Source organism: Penicilliopsis zonata (genome assembly GCF_001890105.1).
Source record: "Penicilliopsis zonata CBS 506.65 unplaced genomic scaffold ASPZOscaffold_45, whole genome shotgun sequence".
NCBI lineage: Eukaryota > Fungi > Ascomycota > Eurotiomycetes > Eurotiales > Aspergillaceae > Penicilliopsis > Penicilliopsis zonata.
This window is the reverse complement of record NW_019208948.1, coordinates 11882-33061: the sequence shown is the minus strand read 5'-3', so window position 1 is coordinate 33061 and position 21180 is coordinate 11882. Positions and strand designations below refer to the sequence as shown.

The 21180-nt window shown below is 62.0% G+C and overlaps 1 protein-coding gene across 1 annotated transcript in view; it reads right to left on the bottom strand.

The window, feature by feature from the left end:
* The window catches only part of ASPZODRAFT_20839 (hypothetical protein), a gene marked incomplete at both ends in the record, with an annotated part of 32231 nt that extends 11686 nt beyond the window's left edge, over positions 1–20545 (bottom strand). The window contains 3 exons of the mRNA XM_022727684.1: positions 14–8847; positions 8902–17508; positions 17563–20545. Coding sequence (XP_022576540.1) covers positions 14–8847; positions 8902–17508; positions 17563–20545 — 20424 coding nt within the window. The remainder of the gene's footprint in view (positions 1–13; positions 8848–8901; positions 17509–17562) is intronic.
* Between the last annotated feature and the right edge of the window lie 635 nt (positions 20546–21180).

Here is a 21180-nt window from a genome sequence, read left to right as displayed (position 1 = left end):
TGAAGAAACATACCTCGGGTGAATCCAGGCCTGTCTGGTCCGTCAATTCAATATCGTATTGGTTTTGATCAATAGAACCGCCCTGAACGGAGATGCCGGTGTTGAAGAGGCCCTGAGCAGAGGTGCCGGAAAGCCGGAGCGCGAATTGATGCTCCAGGGCAGCGAGATAGTCCTCCTGGACCTTGTTCATAACTGACTGGATGGATGCCTCTGTCCCGAAATCAAGAACACAGACCAGCATGTTGATGAGCGGTCCGACAATCGTGTCCACCCCTGGGATGGACACGTCCCGCCCGGACGTGAGATAGCCAAAGCAGACCGTGTCCAGGCCAGTGTAGGCACCCAGGACAAGCCCCCAGGCCAGATAGAACACGTTTGACGCGGTGACCCCATACTGTTGGCAGAAAGCACGCAGCGCCTGATGGGTTGGCGAGTCCAATGAGACGGACAGCGCCCCGCGGGTGTTGGTATCCGGCTGGCCGAGAGATGGAAAGTGACATGGCGGAGTATTGTCCAGGTATCGGCTCCAGAACCGGTGGCCTTGCTCAAGGCCTACTCCCTGCACATGCTGCACATATGTCTTGTAGGGCACCGCGGCGGTTGACGGCAAGGTGCCGGTATAGGCTGCACAGATCTCCTGCCTCACCAGAGCCAGAGAATACGCATCGATCATCGCATGGTTGATCTCCAGGTCGCAGAACAAGCCTCCTGACGGGGTTTGCGTCAGACATAGTGAATGCTGCGGTGTCTCCCTGGAGTGCCATTGCTGCTGCTGCTGCTGCTGCTGCTGCTGTACGACGTCGACATCCACAGCCAGCGTCTTCAGAACGAGCTGGTCCATGACCTTGCCGGACCCGACGGCATCAATAAAGATCGTCCTCAGGATCGAGTGCCGGTCCACGACCAGCTGCCAGGCGCGTTTCAACCGATCAAGGTCGACGACGGGCGATGTGCCCGTCGGCTGCACCGTCCATCGTACTCGCGTCCAGTACAGCTCCGGGCTTTTTGCCTGGCTCAGGAGGATGCCCTGCTGGATCGGCGTAGAGGGGTATATGTCTTCAACGCGGCCGTAGCAAAGACCAAGCCCGGGGAGGGTTCTATTGACCAGCTCGTCCAGGGAGGCGTCGGAGAGCGAGAGCAGGGGAAAGTCGCAGATGGTATAGCTGGGCTTCTGCAGCGGCAGGGTCTCTGCGGCGGCCTTGAGCGAGGCCTCACAAGTGTTGATCCAGTCGTGAATTCGGTCCTGTCTGTTCATCGTCTTGTTGTAGAGGAACTCGAAGTGCAGCCGGCCCTGTACAACAGAGGCGGCCACATCGATCAGCGCAAACCGAGAAAGCGTCGTGGCTGCAGCCGGGCACTCGGTGACGGTGATATCAGACTGCTGGAATAGGGAGTCCGGGCGCTCCAGCTGCTGGTACAAGCCCATGTAGTTGAAGATAATCTCCACGGGGCCCTTGATCTGGAGTCGCTTCCGCCCAGCTGGATTGAGATACCGCGAGCTGAAGTAGGCCCAGCCATTGCGTGGTGTCTGCCGGCGCGAGTCCTTGACACGACGCACCACCTCTGTCAGACTGTGCTCTCGCGTAATCGCCGCTGCCACCGGCGAGATGGTGGTGAACCAGCCAACCGTCCGCGACAGGTCAATCGCCGGGTCCCAGGCCTCCCGCCCATGGCCCTCGGTGAAGATTGGGGGTGAGTCGCGGTCCCGGAAGACCTGTGCGAAGGCGTGCACCAGGGCGGCGTGGAGCACCTCGACCGGCTGCGTATCCAAGGCGACGTTGGCCGCACCCATGAGGATGTCCGTGAGATCCTTGTCTATCGTGAAGCTGTGTCGACCGGCGTTGCTGAGGGTGTTGGTTTGGTCCTCGGCGCTCAATCCCCAGTATTCATGCCGCGGGGGACTGACGTCAAAGGGCATCGCCGTCTCGGGGGACAGATGCTCTCGCGCATAGTTGGCTTGCAGCTGGCTCCAGGACTGGAATGAGAATGGCGGGAAGCCGGTGATGGTCCCCGAACTCATGTACTCCTCCAGATCGCCCAGGAGGATTCTCCACGAGACAAGGTCAATCACGAGATGGTGGGCGACCATGAAGAGATGCTGGCCATGGTGAGTCGAATCGATCAGCTCCACCGCCAGCATCGGGCCCTGGACAATGTCTAATGATTCCTGGCTGCGCTGCAGGATCGACTGCATTTCTGGCAGACTGGTGATGTGATGCCGTCGGAATGTATAGCAGCTGTCGGCTTCCGGCACGATCATTTGCTGCCAGACCCCGTCTCCCCCGGGGACGAAGCGAGCCCGGAGCATGGAATGCCGGGCTGCGAGCACGCCGACGGCGTGCCGGAGCTCGTCGGCATCCAAGGGACGGGCGATTCGGACCAGGAAGCACTGGCTGAACAGGTTCGTGCCCTTGTTGTCGTGCGAGGAGGCAAGGAACAGCTGCTGGATTGGAGACATGGCAAACGGCTGGTTGGTGACTTCTGGCAGCTGCACGGCCGTGCTGGCTGCTGTGTGCCCGGCATGGCTTGCCAGCTGCGCGACGGTCTTGTGCTTGAAGATATCGCCCACCGTGACGTGGACGCCGCTGGACTGCGATTTGGCCGACAGCTGCATGCTCGTGATGGAGTCGCCGCCGAGGGAGAAGAAGCTGTCGTCCATTCCGACGAGCTCTTGGTCGATGTTGAGCACCTGGGCGAACAGCCGCTGCAGCGCCAGCTCCCCCGGCGACGATGCGGCACGCCCCTGGCCCTTGGTGGACTGGAGGTCCGCCCATTCGGCCAGAGAGCGACTCGCTGCCATGGCTTTGAGCTTCCTTCGATCTGCCTTTCCGCTCGTCGTCGTGGGCATCTCGGCCACGGGGATGTAGATGGTCGGCCGCATATACATTGGTAGGTGCCTTTCCAAGGCTTGCTGGATGGAGCTGGTATAGCTGGTCAGCGCGGTGCGAACACTCTCCATCGAGCCTATTGCTTGATCCCCCAGAGCCAGATACGCCGCCAGAACGGGCTTGTCGGCGCCCTTGGGACAGACGACTGCCGCCACCACAGGCACTGCTGCTTCGTTATTGTCGAGCATCGTCTGCTGGATGTGCTTCTCGACTTCCTCCAGCTCGACTCGCTGGCCATGTATCTTGACCTGGTTGTCTCTTCTCCCGATGAAAACAATCGCCCCGTCGGGCGTATACCGCACCAAGTCTCCGGTGCGATAGAGCCGTCTCTCTCGTCCAGGGCCATGCGATTCCCCTGGCCACACCAACCATGGCGGGTTCTTGACGAAGGCGGCGGCTGTTCGTTCCGCGTCATGGTGATAGCCGAGTCCTACCAGGGGCCCTTCTATCCAGAGCTCACCCGTACAGCCCACGGGGGCCAGTCGGTCAGGGCTACAGGGGTCAACAATCCATGTGGTGCAGCCGCCGCCCCTTCCAATGTGAGGCATGGCCATGTCCGCCCTGAGATGCGCAAATGTCACCCAGACTGCGGTTTCAGCAGGCCCGTACGCGTTGATCAGATGGACGTGAGAGCTCCACTGCTCCATATCTGCCCGCAAGACCGCCTCGCCACTCAAGACGAGGGTTTGGAGACGTGGTAGGTGCTTCGGCTCCAGCAGACGGGCGACTGATGGTGTGAGATGCGCGTAGTTGACCTCCATCCGCCGCATTGCGGCCGCGATGTCGCCGCGGCGTTCTGACTCCTCAGGCACGCACACGCAGCCACCGGCGGCAAGAGTGTGCAGGATGGTGCCCCAGGCGACATCGAACGCATACGAGGCGAATTCTAGCACTCGCGACGAGGCAGACAGTCGGAGCAGCTGCCGTTGCTGCGTGATGGCGGTGCTGAGGTTAATATGGGTGATGCTCACTCCCTTGGGCAGCCCGGTGCTGCCAGAGGTAAACACCAAGTACAGGACGCTGGCCGGATCGACGCGAGGCAACGCTGCCGCACCGGAGATGGCCAGCTCGGACAGACTGCTTTCGTCCACCTTGAAGACCGGACAATCGGCGAGCCCGGCAGCAAGGGCGTGAGTCCCCGTTGAGGCCAGGATGAGACGAGGCCGGACCTGCGTGAGGATGGTCCGTAGTCTGTCCTGCGGCTGCGCAGGATCCAAGCCTACCATTGTTGCCCCGGCCTTCATGACCGCCAGGCTGGCTACAGACATCCACCGCGACTTTTCAAACAGCAACGGGACGTAGGCACCCGGTCCAACGCCCGCCGCGTGGATGTGGCCTGCCAGCTGCGTCGACAGATCGTTGAGCTGTGCGTATGTGAAGCCGCCGTCCCACGCGCAAATGGCAGCGGCCTCGGGTTGCTTCTCGGCCTGCTCCATGACGAGTTCGTGCACACAGCGGTGTACCGGCACCGTGATGGCGTCATTCCAGCCCCAGATGGTCTGCAGGTCGTGGTTGCTGATGAGATTGGCCTCCTGGACTGTCTGGTCTGGGTGCTGAACAATATACAGAATGGCATGCTGGAACAGGTCGAGGACACTCTGTGCGTGGCTCTCAGATATCACCGACTCGTTGAAGGAAAAGTTGACGCCGGTTTCCTCCTCTCCGACGCCGACGTTGATGAGAATGTCGTACTCGGTGGGATCGTCTCCCCCCTCGTCGACAAGCAATAGACTCGACCGACTGCCTCTGGCCGCAGAGCCACTGGTCTGCACGGAGATGGCTGTGTTGAAGAGCTCCTTGTCGGGCGTGTCGGTCAAGTGGAAAACCCTGGCCAATGGGTAATGCTGGAACTGCAAGCTGGCGAGATACTGCTCCTGGTTCTTCTCCAGCAGGGCCATCAGGGAGTCCCTACCGGCCAGATCGACGCGGCTGGCCAGCATATTGATCAAGGGACCGACAGTCTGCTCTGCGTGCTGCAAAGGAATGTCCCGGCCGGACGTCAGATAGCCAAAGAGGACTGTCTCCAAGCCCGTATACGCCCGCAGGACCAGTGCCCAGGCGACATGGAACACGTTCGACATGGTCAGGCCATGCTCCATGCAAAAGCGGCGCAAGGCCTGGTGCAGCTCGCTCTCAAAGGAAGTCAGGATATGGGCCTGTGAGCGTCGGCCTGGTACGTCTGCACCGGCCAGCGGGGGGAATCTGCAAGGCTGAATGCCTCGGAGATGCAGTTGCCAGTATTCCTCGGCTTGTTCAGTGGGCAGGGACTGGATAAAACCGATGTAGTCACTGTACGGAGGTGCCGGGGATGGAGAGAGGCACCCGTCATACGCAGCACACAGCTCGTCCCTGAGGATCCCCAGCGAAAAGGCATCGATCAGGGCATGGTTCATCGACAGCTCGCACAGGATGCCGGCGTCTGTCGGGGAGAGAGTGAAGACGGAGGTCGGGAGAGCGCGCAGGACGACTTGATCATTGAGCCCTCTGCCCGAGATACTGTCGACGAAGACGGTACGAAGGGCTGGATGGCGGTCTACCAGCTGCTGCCATGCCTGCTGGAGCCGATCGATGTCTACACAGCTCGACGGCGGCTGTGCAGAGCGTGCCATCCACCGGATCCGGGTCCGATACAGATCCGGGTTCTTGATCTGGCTCATGAGTATGCCGTCCTGCACCGGCGAGCACGGATAGATGTCTTCGACCTGCGCGGATGCCACGTCCAGCTCTGCCAGCCGCTGCGTGAGCCTCGCCAGTCGTGGCTCCGTCAAATGCAGCAGCGGGAAGCTGCACAGCGTGAAGCTCGGCGACAGCAGGGGGAGCTCGTTCGCGGCGGTCTGCAGGGAGTGCTTGCAGGCCTCGATCCAGGCGCTGAGAGATGCCTGGTGTTGCATGTGCTGGTTGTAGAGAAAGTCCACATGCAGACAGCCAGCCCTGACTGATGCCGAGATGTCCACCAGGGCAAAGCGGAACAGCTGCCGCGAGACGTCCGACAGCTCGTCCACCCCGTCCGGCAGGTCCTGCAGGTGGAAGAGGGCGTCTGGCCGCTCGAGCTGCTGGTACAGCCCGAGGTAGTTGAAAATCACCTCGACGGGGCCGTTGATCTGCAATGTCCGCTTGCCCGCCGGCGTGAGGAAGCGCGAGGCAAAGTATGGCCGGCCATTGCCCGGGATCTGGCGGCGGCGGTCCTTGACATGGCGCACGATGCTGGCAATGCTATCTCCTTGCCTGCTCGTCGCGACCACCGGGAACATCGTGGTGAACCAGCCGACGGTGCGGGAGATGTCGATTGACGAGCTCCAGGACTCCCGCCCATGGCCTTCGCTGAAGACCGTCGGCGGTTCGCGGTCGTGGAACGTGTTGGCAAAGGAATGCACGATGGCGGCGTGCACAATCTCCACCATCCGGGTATCAAACGCCGCATTCGCAGGGCCCAGCAGGATCTCCGTCTCCTGTTTCCCCAGGACCAGGCCACCCTTGATGATGTTGTCGAACCGGTTGGAGCTGCGGACCGGTCCCCAGTACTCCAGCTGCGGTGGCGACGGTGGCAGCGCTCCTGCAGGCAGCACGGCGGCCATGTCGCAGTGGCTCTGGGCGTGGTCGCCCTGGAGCTGGCACCACGTCTGGAAGGACATGGAAGTGAAGCCCGTCAGAGACGCGGTCGTCAAATGCTCTTCGAGATCGGCCAGCATGATCCGCCAGGATACCAGGTCCACGACCATATGGTGGGCGACCAGGAACAGGTACTGCCCGTCGGGGGCATCGATCAAGTCCACGGCCATGAGCGGGCCATTCTCAATGTCCAGGGCGCCTTGGCTGTCCTGAATCACTGCCGAGGCCGCCTCCATGTTGATCACCTTGTGCTGATTGACGCGATGGCTCCCTGGCGTCCCGGGGGCCAGGATCTGCTGGCTCCAGATATTCTCCCCGCTGCAATGGAACCGCGCGCGCAACATGCCATGATGGGCCACCAGGGCATCCACGGCGGCCTGCATCTGAGCCAGAGTCACCGGCTGCCGGACTTGCACAAAGAAGCTCTGGTTGAAGTGGTTGCTGACCCCCCCCTGTGTCTCGGCGAACATCTGCTGTATCGGGGACAGGGCAAAGGACGCCCCTTGGCTGTGTAATGCCGGTGTCATGGGCTGGTCAGCCACTGCGGCAGCTCCCACCGCGAGTCGAGCAACGGTCTTGTATTTGAAGATGTCCGCGACGGTGATCTGCAGCCCCTGTGCCCGGGACTTGGCCGACACCTGCATCGCGGAGATCGAGTCCCCCCCGAGAGCGAAGAAGCTGTCGTGAACACTGACCTTGGAGGGCCGCATATTCAAGCAGTCCGCCCACAGCTTCAAGATCTGCTCTTCCCGCTGCGTCGTCGGGGCTTGGTGGTTACCTCGAGTCGGTTGCAGCTCTGCCAGTTCGTCCCAGGACCGCATCTCCCACCTCTCACGCAGTCGGCGTCCATCTCGTTTACCCGTGGCTGTGGTTGGGATCTCCACCACGGGGAGCAGCAGACCGGGCACCATGTAGACGGGCAGCTGCTCCGCCAGACGCTCGCGGGCTCCCTGGCTGTAGAGGGCCAGCTGGGCGCGGACTGTCTCTGGCGGGCCCTGCGCGGCCTCCCCTATCGCCATGTACGCGACTAGCAGGGGATGGGCGCTGCCTCGGGGGGTGAGCACGTCGACTGCCAGAGGGAGACCGCCGGCAGCTGGGGGCAAGGCCTGGGTGAGATAATGCTCGACTTCGGCGAGCTCGACGCGCTGGCCGCGGATCTTGACCTGGGCGTCCTTGCGGCCGACACAGACCAGAGTTCCATCCGGGCTATACCGCACCAGGTCTCCCGTGCGATACAGACGGCCCTCTCTCGGCAACCATGGCGGGCTATCGATGAAGCTGGCCGCACTGAGATCCGGACGGCCGAGATACCCCAGTCCAACGAGGGGGCCTTCAACCCACAACTCGCCCACGGCGCCATACGGCGACAGATGGCGGCCTTGAGTAGGCTCGACGACCCAGGTGGCCATGCCTCTGCCAGCGCCGATGGTGGCCGGGTCATGATCGCCGACGCCGAGATCGAACGTGGTGGAGATGGCACTGCATTCCGCCGGGCCATAGCCGTTCTTGAGCTGGACATGGGCCTTCCACTGGGCAATGTCCCGCAAGGCTACCGGCTCGCCAACGAGCACGAGGGTCTGCAGCTCTGGGATGGAGGCCGGATCGACCAGACGTGCAGTGGACGGTGTCAGGGCGGCATAGGTCACTGCCATGCGACGCATACATCCGCCCAGGTCGTTCTTGCGATCCTCGTCCGAGGGAATGCAGAGACAAGCTCCGGCCGCCATTGTGTGCAGGAAGTTCAGCCAGCACGCATCGAATGCGTACGACGAAAAGTCAAACACCCTCGCCGCCGCAGTGAACCCCAGCGCCGTCTGCTGGTGGTGCACGGCACTGGTCATGTTCCGGTGCGACATGACGGCGCCCTTGGGCACTCCCGTGCTGCCGGAGGTGAAGCAGATGTACAGCCTGTCCGTGGGTTGCACCACCACCGGCAACCGACGGCCGGGCGGGGATGTCTTCAAGCCATCCTCACACACCACATGGACAGGCGTGTCGGTCAACGAGCGGGCCAGCTTCTCGGCCTCGAGGGAGCTCAGCACCAGCGGCGGCTGCACCTGCTGCAGAACTGTGCGCAGACGGTCTTGCGGTTGCGTGATATCCATCGTCACCGACGCACCGCCGGCCTTCATCACGCCGAGCATCGCCACGGGCATCCACATGGATTTCTCAAAGCACAGCGCCACCACCGCGTCACGGCCGACGCCCAGGTCAACCAGTTGACACGCCAGATTGTGGGAGAGCGTGTCCAGCTCGCCGTACGTCAGACTCCCGTCCCAGGCGGCCACGGCGGGAGCATCTGGTCGTCGCTGGGCCTGCGCGGAGATGAGCTCGTGGAAGCAGGCGTCCACTGCAGTTGGCGCAGGGCTGTTGAGCGCCCGGATCGTCTCGCAGTCATGCCTACACAGAACATCCAGGTGGTAGACGGGGGAGGGATGCTGCGATTCATCACACACGAGGCGCACTATATGCTCGAACTGTTGCGCAAGCCGTTGCACCTGCGGTTGGGCCATGGCATGCGAGTCGTAGCTGATCTGGAGAGACATCCCCGTGGCCGTCACCTGGCATTGGAGCAGGAGAGCATATGAATTGAAGTCCCCGAGGCTCGTCTGCTCGACAAGGTAGTCTTCTTCCTCGTCGAACAAGAGCTGTTGGGCGTCGGCTCCGTCCATCGCCGGGGCTGCCTGCACCACCAGCAGCGTCTGGAACTGGCACCCTCGCTCCGTGTCGGCGCTGAGCTTCCGGATGCGCTGCAGCCCGGCCTGCTCGTGGGGGATCATATCGACGGACTGCTCCTGGACCTCATCGAGCAGCGCCGCGAGACTCATCTGCTCCCGGATGGTGACGCGGACTGGAACCGTGGCGATCGTCGGTCCTTCGACCAGGCCGACTCCCTCCACGGCCGCCTGGCGGCCAGTCACCGTCGCTCCGAAGAGCACATCGGCGGAGTTGGTGTAATGCGCCGTGAGGATGGCCCATGCTGAACGGACGGCGGTGGCGGCGGTGATATGGTTCTGCGGCCACTGCAGCCCGGCGACATGGTGCTCCAGCACGTCCTGGGCGCGAGCGTGATACAGAGGCGATGACCGCGCCGGAAAGGGCTCTGCGACCAGGCCATCCAGAGTGCGCCGCCAATACGCGTCGGTCTCTGCCCCGAGGGCCGTCACATACTTGATCCAGACCTTGAAGGGAACCAGGCGGTCGCTTGCAGTGCCATTATAAGCCTTGCCAACGGCGTCGAGAAGCAGAGGCAGCGACCAGCCGTCGTAGAGGGCATGATGGAGTGTGAGCAGGACATACACAGGCCCAGCTCTCTGCCCGCGGGCCTTCACCAAGCCGAATCTCGACAGGGGGGTACCAAGGGTAACGGGGCGCTGTCGATCCGCCTGTATCAGGGCGTCGAGGGTCTCGCCGTGATGCCATTCGGGACCCTCGCGAGTAACGACCTGCACGAGTCCTTGGCCCGGGAGGTCCACGATACGGGTGCGGAGAATCGCCGTGGCCATGGCGACCTGCTTCCAGGCGTGCTGCAAGCGTGCCAGATCAACTCCTTCGCGCAGCCGCAGCACCTGGCGGTTCACATAGTCGCCCTGGTTCTTGACCGTCAGCGACAGCAGGCCTTCCTGCAGAGGCGCACACGGAAGGATATCCTCGATGTTCGACGGGCTCAGCGCACACAGCGCCGCCGCCTGCATTCGCGCCTCCGAGGGATTGATCTCCGGCGCGAGCAGTTCAAAGGGGAGAATCTCGGTATCGCTGGAGGACATTGCCACCGTGGCCACGCGCGCCATGTCGCACAGAGTCGGCGATTTGAAGATGGCGGCGACAGTGAGCCTGATGCCTTGCTCTGCCGCCAAACGAACCATTCGAATCGCGCCGATGGAGTCGCCTCCAATGCGCAGGAAGCTGTCCGTGGCCGCGATGTTGGCGGCGCCAATGTCCAGGATCACCGCCCATAGCTGTTGCAGGCGGCGCTCCATCTCGGTGGTGGGTGCGCGGCGCATCTGCCGCGACGGCTGCAGCGCAGCAAGCTGCTCCAGCGTATATGACGCTGCAACCTGGTGCAGCCGGCGTCTATCGGCCTTCCCTGTCGTGGCGACAGGGATCTCTGCGACGGGGATATAGATGCGAGGCACCATGAAGCTGGGCAGTCTCGCACCAAGACGGTCCTCGACGCCGGTGGTATACCGGTGCATGGCCCCAGCCGTAGCCTCGGGGGAGAGAATGGCTTCATCTCCGACGGGCAGGAAGGCGACCAGCACCGGATTTGCACTTCCATGGGGGCAGACAAGGTCCACGACCACCGGTGCATCCATCCCGGCGGGCAATGTCTGGCGGAGATGATGTTCCACCTCGCCCAGTTCTACCAGCTGCCCGCGGATCTTGACTCTGCTATCTGCTCGCCCAACATACACGAGCGATCCATCAGGACGGCATCGGACGAGATCGCCAGTGCGGTACACCCGGCCACGACGTCCGACTGCACTCCAGAGCCAGCCGGGGTCGTCCACAAAGCTGGCGGCGGTCTTCTCGGGCTCGTCAAGATACCCTTGCCCGACAAGCGGACCCTCGACGCACAGCTCGCCCGTCACACCCAGCGGAGCCAGACTGGAGCCCTGCAGAGGGTCGACCACCCAGGCCGTCAGGCCGTAGGAGTGGCCCAGCGTCCGGGCGTCATCCATGCCGGCCGTGAACTGGTGGATGGTGGTGGCGATGGTGCACTCCGAGGGACCGTACAGGCCGAACAGCCGCACGTTGGGCCATCGAGCAAGATCCTCCGCCGCAATGGCCTCGCCGACCAAGGCAAGGACCTTCAATCCGGGAACCGTCGCAGGATCCATGATCCTCGCCACCGAGGGAGTGAGCACCGTGTAGTTGGCGTTGAGACGGCGGATACAGCCCGCGACATCGAGCTTGCGCTGCTCGTCGGATGGCACACACAGACAGCCACCGGAGGTTAACGCATGCAGAAAATTGAACCAGGGAGCGTCAAACGCATACGACAAACAGTCCAGGATGCGTGCTGCTGGCGACGGCAGCCCCAGGTGCCTCTGCTGGTGCAGAACGGCCGAGCACGCGTTCTGATGTGTCATGACAGACCCCTTGGGGGTGCCTGTGGTCCCCGAGGAAAACACCAGGAAGAGCCGGTCCGAGGGATGGATCGTGGGCAGCGAGGACGAGCCAGCGGCAGGCATGGCCTGCAGCGAGGGTCCGTCCACGATGACCACCTCCGCTCGCAGTCGACTGGCAAGGTCGCGGCACGCCGGAGAGGCCAGAATCACCGACTGGGTCTTGTTCATGACAAGCCGTAATCGCTCCGTCGGCTGCTCCGGATCGATCGTGACGGCAGCACAGCCTGCCTTGAGGACGCCGAGCATAGCCACTGTCGTCCACCGCGACTTGTCGAAGCACAGCGGCAGGATAGAGCGTGGGCGCACCCCAAGAGCGAGCAGGTGGTGTGCCAGCCGCGTGGCCCACTCGTCCAGCTGTGCATAGGATACATCTCCATCCCAGGCACACACGGCGACGGCATGAGGCTGTTGCTTCACCCATGGCGCAATCAGCGCCGGCACCGTACTGGCCACGGCGGCTGGCACTGTCGCATTCCACCCACGGATCGTGGCGAGATCCTGCGGACTGATGGTTGTCTCAATAAGATCGCCCACACGGCAGTCTGCATGGCCCACGATATTCGCCAGAGCCTGCAAGAAGGTCGCCGCCACGGCGTTGACCTGCGCCTCCGAGAGCAGGTGCTGGGAATAGTTCAGCGAGATGCGTGGGCGGCCGTCCAGCAGCAGGACCGAGGCGGCTATGTCGTATTCATTCGGATCGTGCCATGTCTCGTCTTCAAGGGTAATCGAGGCCGTGGCGAGATCCAGCTCGCCGCCACCGCTCTGTACCGAGAGGACCGTGTTGAACATGGGGTCTCCCTCGGGGCTCATGGCATGCAGGACCTCGGCCAGCGGATAGTGGTTGTGTTCCAGCCCGCGCAGGTACTCTGTCTGGATATCTTGCAGCATGCTGAGCAGGGTTTGTGTGCAGTCAATCTCGACACGACTGACCACCATGTTGATGAATGGTCCAACCGCCTGCTCCACCCGAGCTATGGGCACATCGCGCGCGGACATTAGAGAGCCGTAGCAGACCGAGTCGCTGCCAGTGTAGCAGCGGAGCACCAACGCCCAGGCGAGACTGCACACGTTGGCCGGGGTCAGGCCATGGTCTCTACAGAACTGGCGCACGGCCTGGTCTGTCTCCGGGCTGATGGGCAGGCATGCCACGGCCGCTGCGTGGCTGGGGGCCGTGATGGGCTCGTTCAGAGTCGGGAACAGACATGGCTGCATGTCTGCAACCCGTGTCCGCCAGTATGTTCCAGCTGCTGTCGTGGATAAGGACTGTAGATGTCGGATATAGTCGCTGTACAGGGGGCCAGCCGCCGAAGAAAGCGTCCCGTCGTAAGCGGCGCAAAGCTCCTTCTTCAGCACTCGCATCGAGACGGCGTCGATGATGGCGTGGTTGATCTCCAGCTCACATACCAGGTCTCCGTTTGCCATCGGACAGAGGACAAGCGAATGTACTGGTCGGACGGACTCGTTGCTGGCAGTCCGAGGCTCGACCGAGGCTGGGAATTGGATGGTGTGGATGCTGGGCGAGGCATCCTTCAGCACCATCTGGTAGCTGTATCCATCCAGGATGTCGGTGAATCGGGTCCGCAGCACTGCATGGCGTGCGACGACGGCCCGCCAGGCACGCTCCAGTCGGCCAGCATCCACGGGCGACGATGCCTCCGTGCTGGCCCGGACGAGCCAGCGCACCCGGGTCCAGTACATCTCCGGCTTCTTTGCCTGGCTCATGAGAATCCCGAGCTGCAGCGGAGAGCATGGGTAGACATCTTCGACCTCGCCGTAGACCAGTCCGAGTGTCTGCAGCTGCTTCCATGTTGCATCGCTCCAGGGCAGCAACGGAAAGTCGGACACGGTGTAGGTGGGAGGCATTTCGACGAGCTGCACGGCCGTTGCCTCGAATGCCTGCCGGCACGCCCCAATCCACTCCGTCAGGGTATCCTGCTTGCCCATGTGGCGGCTGGAAAGGAAGCGGAACTGCAGGCAGCCTTGGGTGACCTCGGCGGAGACATCGATCAAGGCCAACCGGCGTAGATGGCCTGCCACATCCAGCACTCTATCTTGTAGGGTGGGACAGGATCGGAAAAGCGCATCGTTTCTCTCCAGCTGCTGATAGAGACCCAGGTAGTTGAACGCAATCTCCGGGCAGCCATGGCGGCCAAAAGCCTCCTTTCCGGCGGCGTTCAAGTACCGCGATGTAAAGTACGACCACCCGTTCCGGGGGATCTGTCGTCGGCAATCCTTGATCAACCGCACCAACTCGGGGATGCTGAGATGACGCGAGTCGGCGGCCACTGGGACAGGCGACAGCGTGGTGAACCAGCCCACCGTCCGCGATAGGTCGATCGCCGAGCTCCATGGCTCTCGCCCGTGGGCCTCGCTGAAGACGAGCGGAGGGTCCCGGTCCGTGAAGATGTTGATAAAGGAGTGTACCAGCACGGCGAGGAACAGCTCGACTGGCTGCGTCTGGAAGGCGTCGTTGGCAGGCCCCAGGAGCATCTCGGTCGTCTCCCTACCAAGGATAAACCCTGCCTCCTGTATGCCGCCGTGTGTATTGCGCTCCGGGGATAGTCCCCAGTATTCTTCCCCCGGCGGGGCGACAGCATCAAACGGAAAGGCAGTCGCGGGCGTCAAATGGTCTAGGGCGTGCATTTCCTGCAATCGGCACCAGGTCTGGAAGGAGAGCGGCGCCGAGGAGGCCGAGACGGTGCCTGTTCGCAGGCACTCTTCCAGCTCCTCGAGGATGATGCGCCAGGAGACCAGGTCAACGACCAGATGGTGTGCCGTGAGGAAGAGGTATTGGCTCTCCGGCGTGTCGATGAGATTGACAGCCAACAGGGGGCCGGACTGGATGTTCAACGAGTGTTGAGCACTGTTGAGCAGCGGGACTGCGTCATCCAGCGATACGACACAATGATGCTGCCAGGTATAGGACTCGTCCGATGCGATCTGCTGCATCCACACCCCATCGCCGCCGCGGGAGAAGCGCGCACGCAGCATCGAGTGCCGGGCGACGATGAGGTGGAGGGCGCGCCGCACGTCGTCTGGCTGCTGCGACTGAGCGATGCGGACCAGAAAGCTCTGGTTGAAATGGCCCTCCTTTTCCTGCTGGATGTCCAAGAAAAACTGCTGGATGGGAGAGAGGGCAAAGGGGGTGGCGAGCAGCTCCCCGTCGTCAATGCCAACAATAGCCTCGTCTTCCGACTGCAGCTCCCGCCGGGCAAGGCGCGCAATCGTCTTGAACTCGAAAATCTCCGCCACCGTCACTCGCATCCCCCCCTTTGCCCGGGACTTGGCCGACACTTGCATGGCCGAGATGGAGTCCCCCCCAAGCAGGAAGAAGCTGTCGTCCATGCCGATGCGCGCAGGATCAACGTTCAGCACCTCCGCCCAGAGCTGCTGCAGGCTGTCCTCCAGCGGGCTCTGGGGCAGTGCGCGCCCCTGCTTCACACCCGGCTGCAGCGCTGCCAGCTGGTCCAGAGCCCAGGAGGAGCCCATGTCGCGCAGTGTCCGGCGGTCCGTCTTGCCCGTGGCAGACAATGGGATCTCGGCCACTGGGATATAGAAGCTCGGCACCATGTACCGGGGCAGCTGCTGATTCAAATGCGCGTCGACCCCGTGGATGCACCGCTGCAGGGCTGCTTTTGCACTTCCCAGAGAGCTCCCTGGAGGGCTCCCTGGAGGGCTCCCTGGAGGGCTCCATGGAGGGCTCCCCATGGCGACGGCCCCTACGGCGATATAGGCCACCAGTACCGGGGCTTGGCTGCCCCGGGGGCTGGCCATGTCAACCACCACCGATGCCCTGGTGGCTTGTTTGATATGATGCTCGATCTCGGCCAGCTCAACACGCTGTCCTCGGATCTTGACCTGTGTGTCCTTGCGAGTCACATAGACCAGCCTGCCGTCGGAGGTGTATCGCACGAGATCCCCGGTCTTGTAGAGTCGGCCCTGCCGCCCCGGGTGGCCGGGCGCTCCCCGGAGCAGCCAGACGGGATCATTGACAAAGCTCATGGCGGTTCTCTGCGGATCTCCCAGGTATCCCTGTCCCACGAGAGGCCCTTCCACCCACAGCTCGCCGGCTACCCCTAGAGGGCTGAGAGTCTCCCCGTCTGATGGCTCGACGACCCAGGCCAGGAGCCCGACCGGAGGCCCGACGATGCCAGGCACGTCTTCCGGGCCCTGGAAGGTGTAGATTGCAGTCAAGGCGGAACATTCGGCAGGGCCGTATCCGTTCTTTAGATCGACCTTGCCCGCCCATCGGGCCAGGTCGTCGCTGGTGACGGCCTCGCCGATCAGCACCAGGGTCTTGAGACTCGGCACGGCATCGGCGTCGAGCAGCCGCGCCGTCGACGGAGTCAGAAGCGCCAGGTTAACCTGCAGCTGTTGGATGCACCCGGCCAGATCGCCGCTGTTCCGCTGCGTGTCCGACGGAATACACAGACAGCCCCCGGCCGCCATGGCGTAGAGGAACTCCAACCACACGGCGTCAAAGGCATACGAGGAGAACCCCAGCACCCGCGTGGTGGTGGAGGTGAGCCCCAAGGCGTGCAGGCCGTGGTGGATGGCGCTGCGCGTGTTTCGATGCGACATGATCGCGCCCTTGGGCGTTCCTGTGCTGCCCGAGGTGAACGCCAGATACAGTCCGTCCGTCGGGAGCACAGTCGGTAGAGCCGGAGAAGAATCAACATCTTCCGAGGACTGCGCCGGCAGGGCATCCGCGCTCACGCAGATGGTGCGTTCCGTGAGACGAGCCGCCAGAGGCTTGTATGTGTCCGAGGTCAGAATGAACGGGGGTTGTGTCTGCTTGACGATCGACTGCAGTCGCTCCTCGGGCTGCCCCGGGTCCATCGTAACCCCCGTACTGCCTGCTTTCATGGCCGCCAGCATGGCCACCGGAGTCCACACAGTCTTCTCAAAGAGCATGGGAATCACCGTGCTGCGGCCACCTCCCTGTTGTACGAGGGAGACGGCCAGCTGCGTGGAGAGCACGTCCAGTTCCCGATAGCTCAGTTGGCCGTCCCAGGCGCAGATGGCCGGTGCCTCGGGCTGTTGCTGGGTGCGTTGCGCAATGAGATCGTGGACACATTCCGCCACGGTCTGCGGCACGGTGGCATTCCACCCCCAGACCTGCGCCAGGTCGTGTTCACTGGCGGCCGTGATGCTGCGCACCAGCGCCTCTGCGCTCTCCTGGCTGCAGACCTGGCGGAGGACGGCTTCGAACTGCCTGGCGACCCTCTCGACCTGCTCCCCTTGCATCACCTGGCGGTCGTAGCTGATCCGCAGACGTATCCCGTCCGACTCGAGATGGCACTCCACCATCAGCGCATACGTGTTGATACTGCGAAATTCGTCGCCAGCATCCAGATCCACGCGCAGCAGACACTTGTCCAACCGCCGCGACGCTTCTTGCCTCGGCGGCTGCACCACCAACAGGGTCTGGAACTGGGTGGCCTGCTCTGCATCCGAGTTGATGCGCCGGATCTGCTTCAACCCCGTCTGTTCAAACGGGATCATTGCCACGGCCTGGGCCTGGATGCTCTGCATCAAACTGGCCACCGTGGCGCCTCCCTGCACCTGCACGCGGATCGGAACGGTGGCAATGGTTGGACCAGCCATGCGATCAATGTCGGGGACTGGTGCTTGCCTTCCGGAGACGGTGGCCCCAAACATCACATCTGAAGACTGTGTATAGCGGGCTGTGAGGATCGCCCAGGCTGCTCGCACCGCCGTGGAGGCTGTGATATCATTCCCGGGCCACGTAACGTCGCCCACACGGTGTTCCAGCAGATCCCGGCATTGCGGCTGGTACTCGGGCGATGGCAACGAGGGAAACACCGCCGCCTGGATCCCATCGAATTGAGCCTTCCAGTAGGTTTGCGCGTCCTCAACTGCACAATCAGCGAGGTACTGGACAAACCCGGCAAACAAAGGGAGCGGATCACGGCTCTCGCCGGCATAGATGGCTTCCATCCGCTCCACCATCGCTGGCAGTGACCAGCCATCATACAGAGCGTGATGGATGGTCCACACGAAGAAGGCCTTGCCCTGCGCTGCATCCGACACGAGGCCAAACCGCGCCAAGGGGGTCCCCAGTCCCATCGGCCTTGCTTCCTCACACTCCAGAAAGTGCTCGAAATCACTGCCGGTAGCCCATTCAGGCTGTCCGGCGAGGACAACTTGCCGGAGCCCGACGTCTGGCAGGTCTACAATCCTGGTTCGCAGTATCGCCGCTTCATGGATCACCTGTGCCCAGGCAGCCCGGAAGCGTAGCATATCCACGCTGGCAGGCAGCTCAGACACAATCTGGCGGACATATTCGCCGGCCTGCTTGACAGTCAACGCCAACAGGCCTTCCTGGAGAGGTGTGCAGGGCAGGAGATCGGCGATGGAGTCTGCTGCAACGCCGCATTCTGCCGCAGCCAGAGCACAGCAATCCCGCACCTCTTCGCCCTTGCGCAGCAGGGAGAACGGAGCGACGGTTGGCGGTGCGTCCAGAGGGCGTGCACGCTGGGCTGCTTGCGCCATCTCGGCGAGCCGCGGGTGGTTGAAGATATCGGCCACGGTCAGCGTGATGCCCTCCTTCCGGCAGAGCTGCACCAAGCGGATGGCAGCCATGGATTCTCCGCCGATCCGGAGGAAGCTATCTCCTATGCTGATGCTGCCGGGGCTTATATTCAGCGTTGCCGCCCAGAGCTGTTGAAGCCGGTGCTCCATCTCGGTCTGCGGAGCCTCGCTCGGCACTGTTCGCGACGGCTGCAATGCGGCGAGCTGATCGAGGGTTAGAGACGACCCGATCTCACGCAGGCGGAGCCGGTCTGTCTTCCCCGTCGTGGTCATCGGCATCTGGGGCACGGCCACATACATGCTGGGTACCATGTAGCGAGGCAGCTGCTCGACCAGGTACTCCTCCACTCCATCTATGCAGCTGGCAAGGCTCTCCCGGGTGGTCTCTGCAGTGCTGGTTGCTGCTTCGCCGAGAGCCAGGTATGCCACCAGGATAGGGCTACTGCCGCCCCGGGGGGTGATGGCCTCGGCCGCCACAGCGAGCACTTTCTCGGGCAGTGCAAGCTGCAGATGATATTCCACATCGCCCAGCTCTACGCGCTGGCCCCGGAGCTTGACCTGCGTGTCCTTGCGGGCGACGTAGACCAGCGAGCCGTCCCGGTTATAGCGCACCAGGTCCCCCGTTCTGTATAGCCGGCCTCGGCGTGCCGGGAAACCGGGGATCCCCTGTGTCAGCCAGGCAGGATCCTCTACAAAGCTCGCCGCCGTCTTGGTCAAGTCTCCCAGATATCCTTGTCCCACCAGCGGCCCCTCCAGCCACAACTCGCCGGTGTGGCCAAGAGGCACCAGCCGGTCTCCATGGGCCTCATCCACAATCCAGGTATTGCACGCGACGCCTTTGCCCATGCTTGAGTCCCAGGGCTTGCCGTGCTCGATTGTCTGGAAGGTCACCGCCACCGTGCACTCGGCAGGGCCGTAGGAATTGATCAGGGTGCAATACGGCGTCCATTGCGCAACATCGGCCTGGGTCATCGGCTCTCCGATCAAAAGGATCAACCGCACGTCGGGGATCTCTTGGGGATCAATAAGGCGAGCAACGCTGGGGGTCAGCTGAAGATGGTTCACCCCCAGCCGGCGGATTGCCTCGGTGATGTTCCCCCGGCGCTCGCTTTCGCAAGGGATACAGAGACACCCCCCGGCGGCCAGGGTATGGATGATGTTCCCCCAGGCGAGATCAAAGGCGTAGGAAGCAAAGTCAAACACTCTCGCCGTGCCGTTGATCCCCAGGGCATCCTGCTGGTAGGCAATGGCGCTGCTAAAGTTGGTATGGTTGATCATGACGCCCTTGGGCGTTCCTGTACTGCCCGACGTGAAGACCACGTACAGGTCACTGGCGGGATCAACAACTGGCAGGTCTCTGTCTTTGGCGTCGGGCAGTTGCTGCACGAGGCCGTCGTTGAGAGAGATCACACTGCTGCTTCCCAGGCGGCTCGCCAATCCCATGGATGCTGGCGATGCCAGCATCCATCGTGGCTGCAGTTGCTTCACAATGGTTCGCAGGCGATCCTCGGGCTGCGTCGGGTCCAGCGCGGCGATGACAGCCCCCGACTTCATCACGGCCAGAATCGCCACGATCATCCACTTGGACTTTTCAAAACAGAGGGGGATGATGTCCTCCGGTCCAGCACCCAGCTGCACCAGGTAGTGGGCTAACTGGGTGGCAATCCGATCTAGTTGCTCGTAGTCCAGCTCGCCATCCCAGGCAGAGATTGCTGGCGCATATGGCTGCTGTTGGGCTTGCTCGGCAATGATATCGTGAACACATCTCGGCACCGCAGCGGGAACGGTGGCATTCCAGCCCCAGATCACCCGGAGCTCGCTGTCGGACGCAGCAGACGCAGTCTCCCCCGGTATCTCGGCGAGGGTACGGGTGGAAATCGCCTGTCGGGCTCGCAAATCCAGATGTTGCAAGAATACTTGCGCCTCGGCGGCGGAAGGCGAGACGAGATGCAGTGCCAGCCCCTCTGGACGAGCCTGGCAATGTATCTCGATGAGCGGTGCACACCTCTCCTCCCGACACAAGCTCCGGGGGCCCTTCTCCGGCGCTCTGGCTTGACTCCTCTCCAAAAACCGCAGAACCAGCAGCGTCTCCGAATGACCGCTTCCATCCAGCACCAAGGAAGCCGTGAAATCGCAGCCCACCTGGACGTGGTTCTGCACCAGCTGGCGAATATCCTCCCTCTGCAGTCGCGCCAGAACATCTTCGACTCCCCCATCCAGCTTGATCAGAACTCCTAGCTGGTTGTTCACGCTGCTGACCTTCAGCAAGCCCTTGGTAGGTTTGAACTGCTCCACGGCTTGGAGAACCCAGGCTTCCAGACAGTCAATCTGGTGCTGGACCTCGCAACTCTCTGTCGACATGGCTAACAGGCTCTGTTTGTGAAACTCCTGTGGCTTTTGCTATGTGTAGCTGTTAGCAGCAATCTCAACCTGAAGCCGCCAGCTCCAGTTTGTTTGTATAAAATGTGGACTCACCTGGTCAATTTAGCCGTATCTGTCAACACTCCAATACAAGTTAACTTAGCTCTTAACAGATGATAGAGTCCTTCAAATTAGATATATATGGTATCCTACGCCACCGAAAATGCTCTATCCCTTGCATCAGATAGCCGAGGGCTGCATGTCTAGCCATGCATCCTCTTTTTTGTTCTTTGTTCCCCTGTCTCTGAGCGAGTCATAGTGCCTTAAAAGAAGAAAAAAAAAAGGGTATAGCACTAAGAAGGGTATAGCACTAAGAAGGGTATTCCACTATAGTATAAAGATTTCCACAGCCTCTACTAGATTTGTATTCACCAAGGGATAATTCGAGCCCTGTGACATGCAGAGATGGAGCACTATCCCTGTCCTACTCTACTTATATCTTCTGTTCATTCTCTTCATCCACTTCAGTTTGGCACAAAAGTACAATCAATACTCTTATGTCGTCTGTAAGAGGTTTTCTATACCAGTCAGTACTATAATAGAGAAACAGGTTTTGGTTCACGTTCTAGGGCATA